Genomic DNA, 19,272 nt, shown 5'->3' with positions numbered 1-19,272 from the left:
ACTACGTACATACTGTACCAACGTGTTTCCTTAGCATAGTGAGCGTGCTTCACTTGCTGCGCTTTGTGCGTGGATTCTCCCGAAGCGAATCTATCTTCAGCATCCGAGGCACGAGTTGTTTGTACACGGCGCGTGACGTCTTCAATTTGACTGGCTGATGACGTGTCTAGCTCAACGTTCAACGTACTCGAACTTCTTTCTTTGCCTCCGCTGAAAGTCAAAGAACCGTACAAGCATCTTCACGGGATCGTATCCCGTGGCGGCCGTTAGATACAAGGAGAGATGGTTGTTAGAGCGGCGAGTCTGCCCATATTCGTTTGGATCCGCGTGGATAAAGATGACTGCTCAACGTGCGGACCCATTTTTCATTTTGCGTCCGCTTTGTGTTTGCGCAAACCTATTTCGTTGTTAAATTTGGGTTATATTTAGGTCCGCGACGGACACAAAACAGACGCTTTCTGCGTGCTCCTCGTCTGCTGTATGCGAGGTATGGCCTACTTGTCACATGCTCACTTCTCTGTCCTTCTTTTCTCTATACTGACCCATCACCCACATACCACATCTCGTCCCGCGTTGTGCTCCTTGCCGGCGCCCGGAGCTACTCCTCGCCGGCGCCAGGAGCTACTCCTCGCTCGGCGCTCGGCGCCTGTCCCCCATCCTCTGCCGGAGCTAGTCTGCCTGGGTCTTGCGTGCATGCGAGGTAGCTGGCTGGAGTAGCAGCTAGCCGTGCGCCTAAGTGCACCGCTGCTTGCGTGCAAGCGAGCTAGCTAGCCGGCTGGCTAGCTAGCTAGCAGCAGCCTGCCGCGCGCCACCACGCTCGCCCTGCACCGCCGCCGCACACGCCCCGTGCCACCGCGCTCGCCCTGCACCGCCGCCGCACGCGCCCCGCTGCAATCGCCCCGCTGCGCTTGCCCCGGTAGCCCTGCTCGCCATGCATCGCCGCGCTCGCGCCGCGTGGTGGTCGTGGTGCAGCTTCGGGACCCCCTGCGCATGTCGAAACCGCGGGTACGGCGAGCTCGTAGGCATGGTGGCGGATGCGACAGGACGCGGAAGCGGGCGTGCTAGCGGTTGGACGCAGACGAGGCAGGACGCGGACGCGGCGGCGCGCACGGCAGAACGCAGATGCGGGCGCGGCGTGGTAGCAGGTGAGCGCGGGGTGCGCGGGCAAGGCAGGATGCAGGCGCGGCGACTAGCGTGGCGGCGAGCACGGCAGGAGCACAAGCGCGACTGCAGGCGCGTCAAGAGCATGGCGAGCGCAGCGGCTCATCAGGTGTTTATTGAAATGTCGGGACGTACATGTCCAAAATGGGTATGCACCCCGTTAAAGCGGACACGGATGTCCGTTTGGCCGATCCAAACGGACAAAAAAAGGAAAAAAAATCCACGTCCGTTTGGGTCTGTCCTTTGGAGTTGCCCTTAGAACATACTTACATCTTGTGGATGTAATAATAACGTCATATGTATTATGGGATAAAGGGAGTACTATTGACTAGTACATTATTTATAAAAGGTACCTTATTTTATTAAAGTAAACCCATGCTTAGATTTGTTGGGATTTTGTTGTGAAACTAGTTCCACGAAGTTTTAGCATTTTATAATACGTATGGAACTAAGTTCTATCAAGTTCTAGGAATTTTTTGAAAGATGAAACCAGGTACATCAACTTATTAGATATGGAACTTGGCGAAACTCATCTAAGTTCCATCAAGTTTTTGATCAACTTCTACTAAGATGGACCGTGGGTTCATTTTGGTAAAATTATATGGATGTTTTCCACAAATGATAGCGGACAAACAAATCAACTAGAGTGAAGGTTGATTTGATAAAATCGATCCTGCAAATATGTTACATGCCAACTTAGGGCTGGAGGGAGGGTCGGAGGAAGAGGAGGGGGCACTTGTGCCGGGCTAGGCCACTAAACCTCACTCTGCCTTGCGCTTGCTTCCAATAATCCTACACGAACGGCCGGGATACACATGTTTTACGGAACCTTCCAACTAATTCTCCACCACCCCAACACCGGGGTGGCCCCTTCCTTCATCCTAATTCATGTTAGTTAGTTCGCTCAATTCATAGTTAACTTTCTATTGGTAGAGCATTAGGGCATCTGCAACGGGGATCTACAAATTTCCTCCCGCATCAGTCCACGGACATTGGGAGGGGGGGGGGGGGGGCACATACATCCGGCCTTCCTCATTTTTTTAAGTTTGCACGATCAAGTAGCCGCATACATAGAGTACATGCGTTCAGATAGCCGTATGCAACATTAGTTCAAATTTTAAAAAAGTTCAAATATTATGTCCCAACATTGTTGTCCCATTTAACCATCCAATGATGCTTAATCAAATCTTCTTTCAGCTGCTCATGAGTTGGTGGCTGCCGAATTTGTTGGTGCTTTTGAATAAACTCTTCAAATGTGGCTGGATTCTGATCTGGAAGTTCGACAAGATCACCCATGTTCTCAATTCTAGAGCTGCGGTAGCATCCTCATCCTCATCCTCGACGAGCATGTTGTGCATGATCACACAACATGTCATCACCTCCCACAGAGTCTCTAGATCCCATTGTTTAACAGGTCCACGAACAACTGCAAAACGGGTCTGCAGAACTCCAAATGCCCTCTCAATATCCTTTCTAGCCGCCTCTTGTCTTTGGGCAAAGTGGGCCTTTTTTGGCCAACTGGGTTAGAGATGGTGCTAACAAAGGTAGCCCACAGAGGATAGATACCGTCAACCAGATAGTATCCCATGTCATACTCATGTCCATTGATAGTATAGTGGCAAGGAGCAGATTTTCCTTTAGTTAGCCTCGCAAACAACGATGATCCCTGCAACACATTGATGTCATTGTGTGACCTGAGCATGCCAAATAAAGCGTGTTAAATCCAAAGACCATGTGATGCAACCTCTTCAAGAATGATGGTGGGCTTCTTAACATGAGCCTAATATTGCCCTTGTAAAGCCTTCAGGAAGTTCTTCCATTTCCAACGCATGCAGTCAAGAGATCCAAGCAAACCTGGCCACTATCTTGCTTCTGAGATTAGCAAGAGTCTCTCGGTGTCTGCCACAGTTGGTTCTCTCAGGTACTAAGGTCCGAACACCTTGACCAAGCCAGTTGCAAACCTTACCATGGCATCTCTGCATGTGCTCTCAAACATCCGTAGGTAGTCGTCCCACGAATTAGCGGTCGTGCCATATGCAAGCATTTGTAGTGTGGCCGTGCACTTCTAGTAACCAAAGAAGCCAATCGTTCCACGACGTCCTTCTTCAAGACAAAGTAGTCACTATAGGAACGGACACCATGGTACAAATGATTGAAGACAGTCTTGCGCATCCGAAAACACCGGCGAAAATGGTTAGCGAAGAGTGCATCCGGGGAAAAGTAGTCGGCCATCAGTGTCAAATGGTCGCGCCCCTTGTTGTAGTTGAGCACTCAACGACCCTTGATTGAGCCCTTGAAATTGAGAACATGCTCCTCCGTACGCTCCACGTCTTCAAGGATCGCCTGCATCATCGCCATCTCATCCGAGTAATCCTCATCGGGCGAGCCACCAGACGACTCACCATAGTGCTCGTATATGTACTTCAAATCGGAATCTATTGCTAGAAAGAAGAAGGGAATTTTTTTTAGCTCTGGCAATTCATCAAACAGTTGCCGGGCATGATGAGTATAACAGTAGCGATGGTACCTAGTGGGGGCGGGGCGGGGGGGGGGGGGGGGGTCGGAGGACAGGGTTGAACGGCGATGGAGGAGAAGCGGGGTGGAGCCAGGTTGGAACGATGGAGGTGACAGAGATGTAGAGTTCCGGCCCGGGTGGTTGAGCGGCGGCCGAAGGCAAGAGAGAAAGAAGGAATGAGATAAAATGGGGAGGATGGAGGCGTGGGGTCCGGGAAGGGTTTTGGGTGGGCTGGGGGTGTCGAAGTCCTACGTGTCCACTATTCGAACTCCCGCAAAGCTCCCCCACGTTTGTCTCCGGTTTGCGGAAGAGGTACGTTCGGACCGCCCTGCAAACCTTTACATGCCCACGTTTAATGGTTTTCACGGTACGGACGTATGTGGGCAGTTTACGGGTCTGCATTGGCGATGCCCTTACTCCACTCTCTGCTACTCTTGAACCACCTTGTGCCCACTGTTGCAAAGGAAAGCTAAAATGGCCTCCCTTGCAAGGGAAATGTGAGATAGATCGGAGATATCAGAAGGGAGAGGGGGGGGGGGGTGATAAAGCGCATGAGCTACTCTCAATGAACTATGACCGCATTTGGTTCAAAATCATTGGGAATTTTCCAGTAATTCAATCTCTATCTTGGCTTGGCTCGACAAAAGCCGAGATCTCTACCAGAATTGAGGTGAGTGGCCATTCTAGTCATATTTCGTAGTAAGTGGGTAATCAAGGAGATTATGTGCTTTTTGTTACAACTTGCCAGTAGAGTTGTGTTTATTAGTTAAAAACACTTGGAGTTGTTGTTGTGTTACCTCATCAGTCAGCCCTAACGATTATCTATTTGTGAAATGTCTTCAAAACATAAACCGGCATACACCACAAGATACAATTCAAAGGCCACGCATGGCTAACAGAAAAACAGCATCTTTGCTTAATTGGCAAAGAAGAAAGCATATATTCCATCTACGGCACAGAAAACGGCAAGCACCCTCTCTCCTCACGGGACAAGGCCAAAGGTATGGAACGACTGAGCTAGCTAGCTTTACAAGGTTCTCGCTCATCCTCTCTGCTTTTCTTTCCTAGTTAAATGGAGGCCTGAAGCCCTCCATGGTTTCCCTTTGTTTGGATTTGTGGGTTCCATATATCTAGGATTCTTTTAGTGACCTATGCATGCACGGAGAGACAATCTTCTATTCTACTAAAGTGGGAGAGACTAGAGTTGAACTTTGTTAAATTCGCATTCTTGGCAGCACCATTATCTGTCCCCCATGTACCTCTCGTTATTTCTCTAAATTATAATCCCTCGGTTCATAAATATAAGATGTTTTTGGATATTTCAATATGAACTACATACGGACTGAAATGACTGAACAAACACGCTAAAACATGTCTATATACATCCAATTAAGAAAAAAGTTAAAACATCTTATATTTGTGAAATGGAGGGAGTAGAACTTAAAATACTCTTAAAACTTCACGTCATAGGCCTAAAATACGTGACGCACTTAGGAGTTATATTCTGATTCTTTGCAGCACCACTATCTGTTCCCCATGTACGTACTACAAGTCTACAAGTCATAGGCCGCAAATAAACGTGATTTGGTAGTCAAGTAGACCTAGCATGTGTAGTTTAGGTTCATGCATCTATTTGATCAGGAAATCAATAACTGTAACATTCCAAAAAAAAGGGAAATCGAGGATTAAAATCATACAATGACTATATAAATTCTCTTATTTGTAATCAATATAAAGCACCATCTTCCCTTAAAAACAAATGAAGAATTAAAAGGGGGAACATATTTGGCTTGGGCAATCAACACAAATGAGTGTGACAGATATATGTCCTTGATTTATCTGGTGTCTAAACTAAAAATGATCACACGGGTACATCAGAAAAGGGCTGATAATAATGGGTTCAGATAAAGGGAAAGATGCATGGTTGCTCCGATCAGCTCCGAGGCAATGGTGGCTTTAGTGATCGGTTACTTTTTTGTTGGGAATGTTGTGATGTCTAGTTTTCCAACTAACAAGTCCCGGGGCTCAATGCAAACACATGCCTTCCAAATTCCCATATAATCTGGAAGCTATCATTTAGACATGATGATTGGTGGTGTTTGGGGGCATACACTCCTTTCCCATGCATCATTATCTATGAATGCATAGCTTGGCCCGTTGATGATTTGATGCACCGATGATATAAAAGTACTCATTAAAGTATGACTCCTACTCACAATTATGTTTCTTAATTTGATACGCTACTCTTGGACATGCATGTTAGTAGTGCATGTAGTTTTTTTTAGTGGAGTAGTGCCCGTATATTGTACGCACTATAGGATTTCTTTTACTTGTTCGCACTACAAGATTTGTGGTTATTTCTTTCCTGACTTGTTGTGATTCCACATAGAATTTTTTAGAATATGGAGTATAAAAGTTGGGGCGGCTTTCAGAATTGAGTCATTTCTCAAGCAAGCGATAGCGCTTGGACATATTGCAGTTGCAACTAGACCAAATCATCCCTGACGGTCCCTTGTCAAGCATTAGCCACTTTAGCAGAGCAATATGATTGAAGAACATATTTGTTTGGCATTTTCATGGACATCAAGCAAACATTCTCAATGCCGGCTTAACATTATCTATATTGATACCGTGTGACTTACATGGCTGAGTATCCCACCAAGGAATCCTTGCAACCAGGTTGAACCCTTTGACAACCAAGTAGAGTTACTTCAAAGATAATCTCCTTAACCCGCAAAAAAAGATAATCTCCTTAAGCAATTACGTCCTAATTGGAGCGGCATTTCTACTAGTTGTTATCTCGGTTTGGCTTTTCAGAAATGACACGGTCTTTGACAAGAGAAAAATCGTAGGTTGTGTACTCATATACACATTAGCTATCAAATAGATGGGAGTTGGCCACTGCAATCTGCGCCCAACTGGAAAGGGTGACCATGGAAGTTGTTTGCCTAGCTAGCCTGGATAGATGTCGGTCTAATCTACGTACCAATGCTCCTCGACCTAAGTTGTTTTCCTTGTCCCGCTAAAAAAAATGTTTTCCTTGTCTTGGGACTACTTTTATTTTAGGCTTGGCTTTAGTTTCGTTGGCCATGTGCATCCTAATTATGTAAAGGTCAGGAATTTTAACTCGTGCGTGGTTGTATGTGTATTGGCTCGATGCAACGGTAAGGATAAGTAAAGTTCCATATATTCCAGAAAAAATGGTTGCATTACACCACCAAGGAAATATAGTTCCACCGGTTAGATAAGATACAAGATTAATGATACAACTAGCTAATCAATGTGGATTATTGTATGTTGGTACGTACCAAAATGCAAGTTAACAATGTGTTCGAAAGCCTATTGTCTCCAGATGATGTGGGGGCTATTTAGATTTGCAGACTGCAATCATCATCTTTAAAGCTTAAAAATAAAAGTAGCAATCATAATTTGGATATATACAAATGAGCCATGAACTTCAAAACAAGATGGATATATCATCGGTTGTACTTAATTAAATAGCATCTCACCCAACCATAATACTGTCTGGAAAACACTCTTTTGACAAGTATGACACCCACAAGCAGATGGTATTAATTTAGTGATGCTTTAGCCAGTCAATAGCTTATTACACGCGGCATGTACCCCCCTTGCAAAATCTCCATGCATCAAAGGAGCTGGCCTGCTATAATTAGTTAATACTTTGAGAGAAGCTTAGAGATGACAAAATTCGTTTGTTGAATGGACACCTCTCTCTCAGTCTCATCTTTAGAAAAGAGGCGGGCGTCAGGACAGCGGCGAGGCTTCCAGTGGTTGGCGGTGGCTTTTCCTCTCCCGGGAGAATATCATCACCCGTCCATGAGCTTTCCACGAGTAGAGAGAGAGAGAGAGAGAAGAAAGATAAAGAAACAAAGCCACTAAAGCAGAGAGAGAGGGAGAGAGAGAGAGAGAGCATATCGAGAAAGAAGACAGCCAAGGGAAGTACCACCACCACTACCGCGTCTACTACCACGACTATATACCCTCCCGAGCCTCGTTCTGCGTGCGGGAGCGAACCCTATTCCTTGTTCTTGAATCTCGTCCAAATCTGTAGCAGAGATTGATCAGAGAGGGAAAAAGATCTCTAGAGAGAGAAGGATTTAAGAGGGGCGGCCGAGGGGGGAGAATAGAATGTTCCCGGCTGCTGCAGCTGCTTCCTCCAAGAAGCCCGGCGTGAGCCCGTCGTCAGTTCACGATCGGGCCGCCGCTGCCGCGTGCGACTCCGGCCTCGTCCTCACCACCGACCCCAAGCCCCGGCTCCGGTGGACGGTCGAGCTCCACGACCGTTTCGTCGATGCCGTCGCGCAGCTCGGAGGCCCGGACAGTGAGGAGATCGACCCATTCATGCTTGTTTCAGTCCAGGTTTGGATAATTTTTGGGGTTGTTAGTGACTTGTTGATTTTGCTTCATGACAGAGGCAACTCCGAAGACTATTATGAGGGTTATGGGAGTCAAGGGCCTCACGCTTTACCATCTCAAGAGTCATCTTCAGGTGCGTGTGCATGGGCAGAATTAGGTTTTTGTTTCTCTCTCTCTCTCTCTCTCTCTCTCTCTCTAGATCTCATATGTGTTTTGGTTTCTGGTTTTATTGTTCTCAGAAATTCAGGCTAGGGAAGCAGCACAAGGAGTTCGGTGATCACTCGGTCAAGGATGGTAAAATCATAAGATCTACTTATTAAAATTGATGTGCATGGATCATGTTTCTGTTCTACATATCATGGTTCAGTTATCTACTAGATCTCACATATATGTTTGCATTCCCTCACTTAAGTCATAGTTAAACCTAGCTTATTCATCTGGAAATATGTTACATGCATGCGTGTTAGTGTCTTTCCGAAGCAACCTGTTATGCCTAGGTGCTTAACCTAGCTGCCAAGTTTACTCTCTCTTTTGGCAATCTCTCTTTTTTGGTCAAAAAGGCAAAGTAGTACTCTATCTCTTGTTCATATCATCGCCTTAATAAACTACACCTTCAAATTACCTGCAGCTATGGAGATGCAACGGAATGCAGCCTCTTCGTCTTCGGGTATGATGGGAAGAAGCATGAACGAGTAAGCTTCACAACATAATATACAGATTATACAGTGCATTTCCAAAAGACTGCTAGCTAACGTTCATTTGGTGTCGTCAAATAACCACCACAGCCGCAGCACGCACATGAACGAGTCACTAAGGATGCAGATGGAGGTCCAAAGAAGGCTCCATGAGCAGCTGGAGGTATAAATTAATTACATTTTGGCATCTAAAATTTTGGGAAGTTTACACATACATATATATACTGATATACATGGTACAACTATGATCTGTTCCTGGCCCTACATCAACCACAAACATGCATGTTTCTTCTGTACTTTGCATGCAATGCATGCAAGAACGTTCCGAGGAAACTTACATTAATCTTGCCGAGTTGCTGGCAGCTGATATGGCAATGATGCTTGTCCTTTACACATGCATGTTGGTCCATGTGAACCTCCATGCTTGCTTGGTTGCAAGAATATTTCATGGGAAGTTTACTACTTTACTTGGCACACGTCTTTTTGGTAGCACTCATGAGCTTGGTACATATGCATTTTAACCTTTTTTAAGGCAGAAGAAATTATCACTTTGCATTGCCATGACGCCAACATTATGTGGCATCCCCATGCAGGTGCATTTTCACTTTCAAGGCTGTGATCACTTTGCAATGATGTCAATATGCCATGTGTTGTGTATGTGCAGGTGCAGAAGCACCTCCAGATGAGAGTGGAGGCCCAGGGGAAGTACATGCAGTCCATCCTGGAGAAAGCCTACCAAACCCTCGCGTCCAGCGATTGCGCCACGTGGCCTGCTGCCGCCGGGTACAGATCTCTAGGTGGCAGCCAGGCGCCGGCCCTCGACCTCGGCGGCTCCATGAGCTTCCAGGACCTCACCCTGTATGGAGGGTCGTCGAGCCATCTGGATCTGCAGCAGCACATGGAGATGAGGCCGACCATGGCCATGGACAGCTTCTTGGCGTTCAACGAGAGCTGCATTGGATCAGCAACAGTCAGGAGCTGCTCCACCGGGAAGAGCCCGATGATGTGGGGCAACGGCGATGATGAGCAGGCCAAGAGTGGTGGCAGCGCCGATGAGCTTCTCCAGATGGCGCCGTCGTGCATGATGGAGGCGGGTGGCGGCAGCGGCGGCTCAATGGATCCGATCATGTCATTGTCCGGCGACTCCTTGGGCAGTAAGGGCTTTGACGGCCCAATCATCAGCTCAAAGCTTGAGATGAGGTCATCTCCACAGCAAGTAGGAAGTGAGAGGAACTTGTCCTACGGGTAATTCAAGATCTTAAATAATGTGTTTTTTGTTCTTCTTTGGAAACACAATTAAGAGGTAATTAGTTACGTTAATGTGCTGTTGTCATGAAACAAGCTTAATTGGCTCTTTTGCTAAGATCACTAAATAAGCATGGGCTGAGGTGTAGCTAAGAGTTCAGAGAGAGGGGTCATCATATGCTGATGATGCCCAATGGTTTTCTTTTTTGAGGATATAGCGGGTAACAAAATTGTATTTTAACATATTGGCGTTGGTTTTAAGGTTTGTACATTTTGGTGTAGCTGTGAAAGCATGCAGCTGGTGTGAAACATGCTTCTATTATAATTCTTGTTCGGTGCATGTATTAACAATAATAATAGAGGAACAACACTCTGAGATTTATTGATGTCATGCTGTTTAGTTATGCATGTGATAATGTGTTCTCTCGTGTTATGTTTGAGTCAATTAAGTTGTGATTAAAGGCCATGTTGCATGTCTTTTTTCCCCTGGACCGGTTGTTTCTTCTAGTTAGCTTGCACATATTAATTTTGATTTTCAATCTTAGTATATTTCTTTTGAGGAAATTAAGAAACCTTAGTATATATTTTCTCCATCCTTTTGATGGGACACTATGTTTTTTCATATTTGTCCTGAATTACGAGTTGCGATTAGTCCTCCGAGAGGATTTTCTTGATCACTTTCAACTCTACCCATATGGATCGCTTCATAAACACTTCGGATACCTGCCCCTTGATTTGCATGACATGGATTCATTGGTTTGGTTCACCCAATCGATAGATTAATTAACATAATTATTGGTGCAATATTTATTTTTTAAGAAGGGAATTACACACTATAAAAGGAAACGGATGGAGTAGTATGCATCACATTATTAATTTCTTACATGGTTGCGGTCGCACAGGAATGGAGGTTTTAAAAAAGGGGCTGTAAATATAAGTCAACAAGAAATCGTAGCCTTCCATCTACTTATGGGGTTTTCCTTATGTGTTGTGCTAAAAACCCTCAACTCCATCACATTCTCATCATCAAGTCCCTTCTATTTTTCAAAATGCATCATAGTTCTATGATTTTAGTCATGCCGTCAGTTTAACTTTCCAAAACAAAGGATGCTCTATTTATATCGGTAGGTCAACTACATCGGACTTCATGAAAGTCTAAAGTCGCAAAAAAAAGTGTTCGGTTGGTTGCACGTTTCTAAACCAATAGCGGATGTCATTTCAAAATTATTCAACTATCAGATTTTTCCATTACATATATAATCAGCGTTCATGACTAAGAGTTTGAATAAGTTAGAACTTTGCATCAAGATTCATGCCCTCTCAATACAGAAATTTATGTTCATTGCCAAACAAAACAACATTTGAACTTATTTGCAAAAAAAAACATTTGAACTAGAAACTTTGCAGGGTCAACAATACACATGTATTACAGTGTGCATAAATTGTTTTAGACTTTTTGGTGCAACATCTATACCACTATATAGTGTACTAGTAAGATACACATGCATTCGAACTTACATGATGAAAATACGATTGAATATTGACATATCACATTATAACGGAAGCATCTAAATTTTGAGTCGCATACACATGCAGTATGAGATGTATATTTACTTTTCATAGTTCATGCCACTGAAAAATAATTCTAAATCATTCTTTGAAGATACCGTAAAACCTCGAACAATAAGTAAATAAATTAAAAGTGAATTGTTTTTTTAGAGGCATGTGTACATTGCTATGCCATATATAGAAGAAAAGTGTTAACTAATTGAAGTATGGAAGATTCTAGAACAAAATAGAAACACAGTGCTTCAGATTTGTTTTACCCAACGGTCAATTTTCCAAGTTATCCGTACACTATATAATGATATAGACAAATAACTTCACAATGTTAGCTATTCGATGAAGCCAATCCGAAGATAGAGATGGCAAATCCGAGCACTATTGGTTATTGTATATCTTCTTCACTCTACCAGATTCTGCCGCCTGTACTACTATCTTATGGTTGATACACATGACTTAAAAAAAGTACTTCTCCTTTGTTCTAGAATTTTTGTCTTCAATCCTCAGTTTTTCCTTCTAAATAAGTTACCACCATTTTTTTTACTTTTATCTACAAACTTTAAATCATAGACACTTCTCTTTGTACTAGACCCTTCCATGCATTTTCTTTAAAAAATACCATTAATATTACCTCATGATTTTTTTTAACTTCAAGGCTATAATAGCGTACATTTGTCTTTGAAGATACAATACTAACTACTCAAAACTGCAATACGAGATAGTACTTCAAAACAATTTTTTTGGGGTTTATTTCACATGAGATCTGTGTTGTATATACCCTATAGTCTTCCGAATATCTGTAACTATAATTAGATTTTCAATGGGATGAACTACGAGAATTAAATATATATCTTATATGTTAGGCATGTAAGACTCCAAACTCACATGTTCGCATGTTATAAGTATGGCAATACACATTCGTACTTCGGTTATCTAAGCTCTCATGTGCAATGCACGTGTACCTTGCAGTAAATATCTCTTACGCTCAAGTTTAGAGCAAGATTTATAATTTTTTATATATTTTTGATGCACCAGATTTTTTTTAGAAAAAACATCCTGCGTAGACCTGCAGAGTTTCAAATTCAAATGTCTATTTGTTTGGGAGGAAAAAAGAAGAGAAAGGTATTCACTGGATCTTGCTGCAAAACTGGCCGACTCGGATAAGGTTGTGTAGTTATATGGCTCTGAACTGTGCCTTAGAGCATTTACAACCAGACTCCTCACATTGGCATGCCAACGTAGGACAACTGACCGGATAGGAGAGAGAAGATAAAAGGATGACCATATTGAACCCCTCAAAGCCTCACTAAACGTCCGGACTGTCCGCCACTCCTCATACTCGACCCATATATGAGGGCAATATGAGAAGTGCCCAAATGTGTCCAGTCACTTACCACATATAGGATTTGACCCACTGCAGAGCATCTTTCTATAGGAAAAAAGTGAGGAACATGGTTGTGTGCATGGACAAATGAACATGCCCGAACATTGACCGGAGAGCGGACTAAGAGCGGACTCGTCCGTGGGCGTTTGAAGGGCCAAAATTTGTTCAGTCCGTTGTAGACGCCCTTAGCTTTTGGAAAATACAGGGGAGAGGGAGAGAGGGGAAGCATGAGAGTGTGAGACGGCGGAGACAGAGGTCTGTGCAGAGATTTCGAGGAAGCTTCTTCTTCCCCGGCCTTTTGCCCCAGCGCCCCACAGTAGCTAGCTTTGAGGGCAGCTTCGATTCGGGTCTCAGCCTCGAGGCACGCGAGCACAATTCCCTATGCGGATCGAGCATCTAGCTAGCTGCATGCATGGTGGTTGCCTCACGAGTCACTTTTGATTTTGCTCCGAAGGACGAAGAACCTGCGACTGAGATGTGTGGGCGCGTGCCGGAAGCTTCCTTCTTCCGCGGTGCTGCTGCTGTTGCTGCTGTGTGGCAGCACTTGGCCGGTTGGCCCGTCTCTTTTGGCCGGCTAGCTTCTTGGTTTTCTCGGTGAAAAAGCGAAAGTCACTCAGCCCAGAGACTAAAAGCAGAGTTGTCCCGTTTTCTGCTCCGGTGGCGTTTCAAGCCCTCCTGAGCTCTTGACTGGCTCCTTCCTCTCTTGCAGTACACAGGGCACTTCATGGCTTCCTGCGTTAGTCGGCGGTTTCATGGCCTAACTTTTCATGCAAATTTCAATGGCCACTAACACAAGCTTATGTGCAAATTTTTAGAAGGCCATTATCCTTTTCTTCATCAGCTCCCTAGACACTGGTAAGCTATCAACAAAAAATTGCAATCAATGAAAAAAAATTATCAGCAGTGTGGCGTACCAAAAATACTAAGCCGGTTTTGGCATGCTTTTGGGATGCCTCTCAGCCGGTTTCTGGAAGATTTGCGGCAAAAAAATGGATGCCGATATCCATCACACGTGTGGCATAAAAAGCATTCACCCACACGCCGTGTGTGGCATGAGCAGGGGGCAGCCCACACGGGTTGTGTGTGGGCGAACAGTAGAATTGTCACACATGTGGGCGCAGCTACTTCGTGCCACATGTCCAACAAGTACTATTCATCCTTACTCCGCGCGTGTGTCACGAAGCAAATATGTCCAGACGTCCTGACGCAGCTACATTAGATACCCGCGGATGACGATTTAGTTGCCATCCGGGATGGCAGATTTAGTTATCCGGGATGGCAAATATGGTTGTAAAAGTATGGCAACTCTCTCTGTTTTGGTTAACTATAGTTGTCATGTCTAATTTATGATAGTTGCCGCGTGTAATCAAACCATAGTTGTCATGTGTGATTAACTACTTGCCACATGTGGTCAAACAATAGTTGCCATGTGTGTTTACCTAGTTGCCACGTGTGGTTAATCACCGTTGCCATGAATGTTTATCTGATTGCCACGTATGCGCAACTGCAGTTGCTTCTAGCAAACAATTCATAGTTGCCATGTGTGTTTGTCTAGTTGTCATGTACGCGCAACTGCAGTTGCCATCCAACAACGTACGACTGTCGTGTGGGCGAAAAGCAATTCGCCCACATGCGCATGGACTAGGTGGTGGCTGTATGGGCAGAAACTACTTCGCCCACACAGCGCAGCTGGCAACCGCGTGCTGTGGGGCGTGTGGACGACCACTCCAACACGCACACACCGGCCTTGTCCTACGTGGCACGCGAAAACTGTCTCGGAGTGTCAAGATTCGTGCAAACTTAACTAGATAGTGATCCAAGCGTGTGGGCGAGTTGCAATGTTGCCACATGCGTGTGGGCGTTAGTGTTTTCGAAAAAAAAATCCTGCATTTTTCTTAGTATTTTATTTTTCATATTTGTGGCTTGCTATTTTTAAAATTTAGTGTTTTTTCATTTCTTTTTCTTTTTTCTTTATCCAAATTCATGAATATGTTTTAATTTTAAGAACCTTGTTCATTTTCATTATAATTTTTTGATTTGGTTAATATGTTTTGAATTCATGATGATTTCTTCAACCTCATGATTTTTTTAGAATTAATAATTTTGTTTTGTAATCCCTTATTTCTTTTTCCAAATATGTGAATATTTTGCAAATCCATGGAAGTTTTTAAATTCACCAACATTTTAAAACTTTGCTTCATTTTTCAAATTCACTAAGAATTCTCTGCATGTGTGAACGTTCTTAAAATTTTGGGTCATTTTTTTTCATATTCACCAAGAAGTTTCTGAATTTGTGAACATTTTAAATTCATGTAACTTTTTAAAATGCATGACCATTTTTTTAATTATCTAACATTTGTATTCATGATTTTTTTTAGTTCAGGAATTTACTTCAAATTATGGAACACTTTTTTAATTGGCGAACACTTTTTGGATCCTTGGTTAATTTTTATATTCACAAATAGTTTACAAATTCGTAAAAAATATTAAGGTTGTGAACATATTTTGAATTCACAATATTGTTTTAAGAATCATGGACATTTTAAATATAATAATGCCTAACTAGAAAAATAAACAAGGTAACAATCGCTGTTGGCAGACGTGTGATTGTTTTATCGCTCGTTGGGCTAGACACATGTAGATGAGCGCTCTCTACAAAACCTGAGCTGGCCTGGCCCATGTAGACGAGCGTTTGCCCGTGGTGAAGGCAAATCCTAAACAGCGCCCGCTGCGCCCGTTTTAGCTGTTTTCACTAACGGGCGCATACCCCTCAGCGACGTGGGCTTGGCCCATCTACGTTCTTTCTTCTGCTTTTATCCCGCAAAAAAAAATAGAAACGCGTGGGAGGGATTTGATCCCTCGACATCTTCTTTCAATGCATGCCGCAGTAACCAACCGGCCAACCACACCAGATATGTTCATTTCGGTCTTCTTCGCTGTTTTGTTCATTATCAACTATTTTCTTCATTCTTCATTCTTTTTTCCTTTATCCTGTTCCTTTTTCTCCTTTGTTGGAACGGTTTTGTTCTTTTGTTCTTTTTATTTTTATTTTTCTTTGTTAAATGCGTGATTTTTTTTCAAAATCTGATGAACCTCTTCAAATTTGTGAATTGTTTTTCAAAATGGATGATCTTTTTTTCAAAATCGATGAACTCTTTTTTCCAAATCAATGATTTTTTTTCAAATTGATGAACTCTTTTTCCAAATTGATGAAATCTTTTTCAAAATTGATGAACTCTTTTTCCAAATTGATGAACTCTTTTCAAAATTGATGAACTCTTTTTCCAAATCGATGAACTTTTTTCCAAAACCGATGAACTCTTTTTCAAAACCGATGAACTCCTTTTACAAATCGATGAACTTATTTCCAAGTCGTTGAATTTTTTTCAAAATCGATGAACTCTTTTCAAAACCTATGAATTTTTTCAATTCGATGAACTCTTTTCAAAATCGATGAACTCTTTTTCTTTTTGAACTTTTGTGAACAGATGAACTTTTTCGTATTCTTGCCTTTTATTTTAATACTGATTTTTTTAAATATGTGAAGTTTTAGTTTTTTTCCTTTTACATTAAAAAACACATTTCCATAATACTTTTGAAACAATTCGCGAATCAAAGTGCTACAGTAAACAATAGAAATGTGCAATTAATTGCACTGTCACGTATTCTTAAAAAAGTTCGCTCCCTGAATTGATCGCTACCACACAGTTGTTGTGGTGGTTTGCTAAGGTCCTACGTTTTAATAGTGGTGCGAGTTCGATCCTCCGCAGCGCTACATTTTCTGTTATTTTATCGCGCTGCCCACGAGCTAGCGAACGAAGATTTGCTGGGCCGACCCAAGTAGCACCACCTTCGAGCGCCAGTAGTCAAAACCGGCGCTGAGAGCGCCGGTTAGGAGCTCCCGTGGTGAAGCTACCGAGCTATGTTGAAGCGAGCACGTGTTATTATCTCTTAGCGGCCACTTTAAGCGATATATTGCACTGCATATTGATATGTTCTAGACATATCTATAATTTTTTTTATTTTATGTTCCAATTATACCGTCATTGCATAGATTTTGGCATCAATTATTATTATTATTTTGGACTAACCTATTAATTCACTATCTAGTGTGAGTTTCTGTTTTATGTTGTTTTTGGCCTTTTTAGGAAATCAATTTTTGGGGGAACAAAATAACAAAAAAAGATACATCGGCAAGTTTCAAGTGCGCCAATTGTGGGCGTGAAGTGAAAAATTCCCGTTCTGGCTGGCAGTGGGCATCGGACTAAAAATCCTCTTTCGCCGGGCCTTTCAGACTTGAAATCCAAACGCGGAGAGTGGTTCGAATCCACCTCAGAACGAACAATGAAAAAGGCATCGAGCGGGTGTAAGCTCGAGGAGCTAGGAGGATGGAAGAAAGCTTGACGCTTCTTTCATTGAACTACTCGAACTTTTTGTTAGAAAAAGAGGAAGTAGCTCAGTTCAAGAGAGGGTTGAGCTTCATCAGGTTAGTGTGCACCAAATGATGAGGTTTCTTTCAGTTTCAGGAAGCACGAGAGAGGTGGAAGGCGGTGTCCATAAGCTCCACACACCACTTGCTCGTGGCCGAGGGCTACATGGACCCCACATGCACTCCTCCAGTGCCTATGCCTTTATATTGACCCAAAACCCTTCATCATATTTAGCAGGATTTTTTGCCACCACACCTCTCTGATCCGCCACGATCCAATTTATAGGCCTTTTCTGGTATTCTATCGCAGGAGAAATTCCTCACATCGACCATCTACATCATCCTTGCTACCACTAAGCCCACGGACCGTGGGTGAGTAGTTTTCTTTGGACTATGGGTCCATAGTAGTAGTTAGATGAGAAGTTCTCTTATGTTCTTCAATAAAATGATCACATTAGATGTCCTACATGGTTCTGATCCGTCTAATGCAATCTTTATGTTGTGTTTGTTGCGGTGCCATGAATTAATTGTTAGTTTATGATAATATTTATATATGTTCTATTCATGGATTTATAGGAATTTCTTGATGCATAATTTATAGACGTATATGCTCTCTGATGATCTATTAGTCGGGTACTGGCGATGATTAGGTGAATGGTCTTCATGTTCAATCTTACAATTAATCTACTACAATGATAGAAAGTGGAAAAGATTTATTGTGTTGTTGCCACTAAGAATAAAAAAATAGTTGCGTAGTTGTTTTTTAAATGCAGGGTGAAGACAATATACTATATACATCATGTCATCATACTTAATGCAATACATTGTTTTAATTAATACTTTGAGATGCATGTTGAATAGTGGTCCTGGACTGGAGTATTAGTTATAAAATTTGGTGGATTAACAGTCTATAGATGTTTGTTCATGTATATGCAATTATGCCATGTATGATCATAATCATAAAAACTGTAATTTAATCAATACGCAACTGCAATTTATTCACCATGTCATATTATCTTTTATAGAGAGGTACCACTAGTGAAACTATGGATCCTATACATTTATCCATATTGCTTTCAACCTCAATAAATGCACCTTTATTTTTGTTTACAATCTGAACTTTTATTACTTCCATTACTATTATCACTTCCAAACACAAGTTGCATTAATCCTTATAACTAGAAACGCTAGTGAAACTGATAATCTCATTGGTCTCATTGGGGACTGAGGCACGTAGTGTATTTCTGTGTGCATGTGTTGATCGATGGTCGTAGTACAAATACTCATACATGTTCGATAAATCTTAAGTCAGCCACTTAAGGCCACAGACCTCTATACTCGCAAAAAAAGAGAGGCTACAAACCTCTGCACTTGGGCCCCAAACAACTTCCTATAATAGAAGAAGCACTCATGGCAGACGATCCCTGATCCATATTGCATACTCCTGCGCCCCATCTTTTCTTTTCTAGGCTCGCCAAAATTAATTTTGCGTATCTTTTTTCACTGGTTTTGGGAGGGTTCTAGAACCATCTTTGAACCAGTTTATATATATATATATTTCTTTTTGTTGGTTTTACTGGTTTTCTTGCGCTTTCTTCTATTTTCCGTTTCTTCTGTTTTCATTTTAAGTTTTAGATTATTGAATATTTTCAAATCACATACATTTTCTAAATATGCAATCAATTTTTATTGAGATGATTTTTAATCCACAAACCTTCTTCTAATTCATACGAAATTTATGAAAATTTATTGAATTTGGGAATATTTTTTGAATCTGGAATAATTTTATATTCATGAACTATTTATGAATGCGGATAATTTATGAATCCAACATTTTGATGAATTTGTGAACTTTTTTAAAATCTACGATAATTTTCTGAATTCATTCAACATTTGGAATCCG

General features: G+C 42.4%; 1 protein-coding gene across 1 annotated transcript; it reads left to right on the top strand.

Moving 5' to 3' along the window:
• Positions 1-7,608: 7,608 nt before the first annotated feature.
• On the top strand, positions 7,609-10,379 carry LOC125522729 (myb family transcription factor IPN2). The gene is made up of 6 exons (XM_048687767.2): positions 7,609-8,018; positions 8,110-8,186; positions 8,293-8,347; positions 8,682-8,745; positions 8,839-8,911; positions 9,413-10,379. Exons 1-6 carry the CDS (start codon positions 7,826-7,828, stop codon positions 9,995-9,997), a joined length of 1,047 nt encoding a protein of 348 aa, XP_048543724.1. The 5' UTR covers positions 7,609-7,825; the 3' UTR covers positions 9,998-10,379.
• The last annotated feature ends 8,893 nt before the right edge of the window (positions 10,380-19,272 follow it).

The sequence above is a fragment of the Triticum urartu genome, chromosome 7A (genome assembly GCF_056163025.1).
Source record: "Triticum urartu cultivar PI428250 chromosome 7A, HENAU_Tu73, whole genome shotgun sequence".
NCBI classification, from domain to species: Eukaryota; Viridiplantae; Streptophyta; class Magnoliopsida; order Poales; family Poaceae; genus Triticum; species Triticum urartu.
The sequence above is the reverse complement of the archived record's forward strand: the minus strand, read 5'-3'. Positions and strand labels throughout refer to the sequence as shown.

Bases quoted from the DNA above. Each gene is read 5' to 3' on its own strand.
- LOC125522729 (XM_048687767.2), top strand. From the start codon at position 7,826: ATGTTCCCGGCTGCTGCAGCTGCTTCCTCCAAGAAGCCCGGCGTGAGC. The intron at 8,348-8,681 runs GTAAAATCATAA...AATTACCTGCAG, and splicing joins TGATCACTCGGTCAAGGATG to CTATGGAGATGCAACGGAAT. The intron at 8,746-8,838 runs GTAAGCTTCACA...TAACCACCACAG, and splicing joins ATGGGAAGAAGCATGAACGA to CCGCAGCACGCACATGAACG.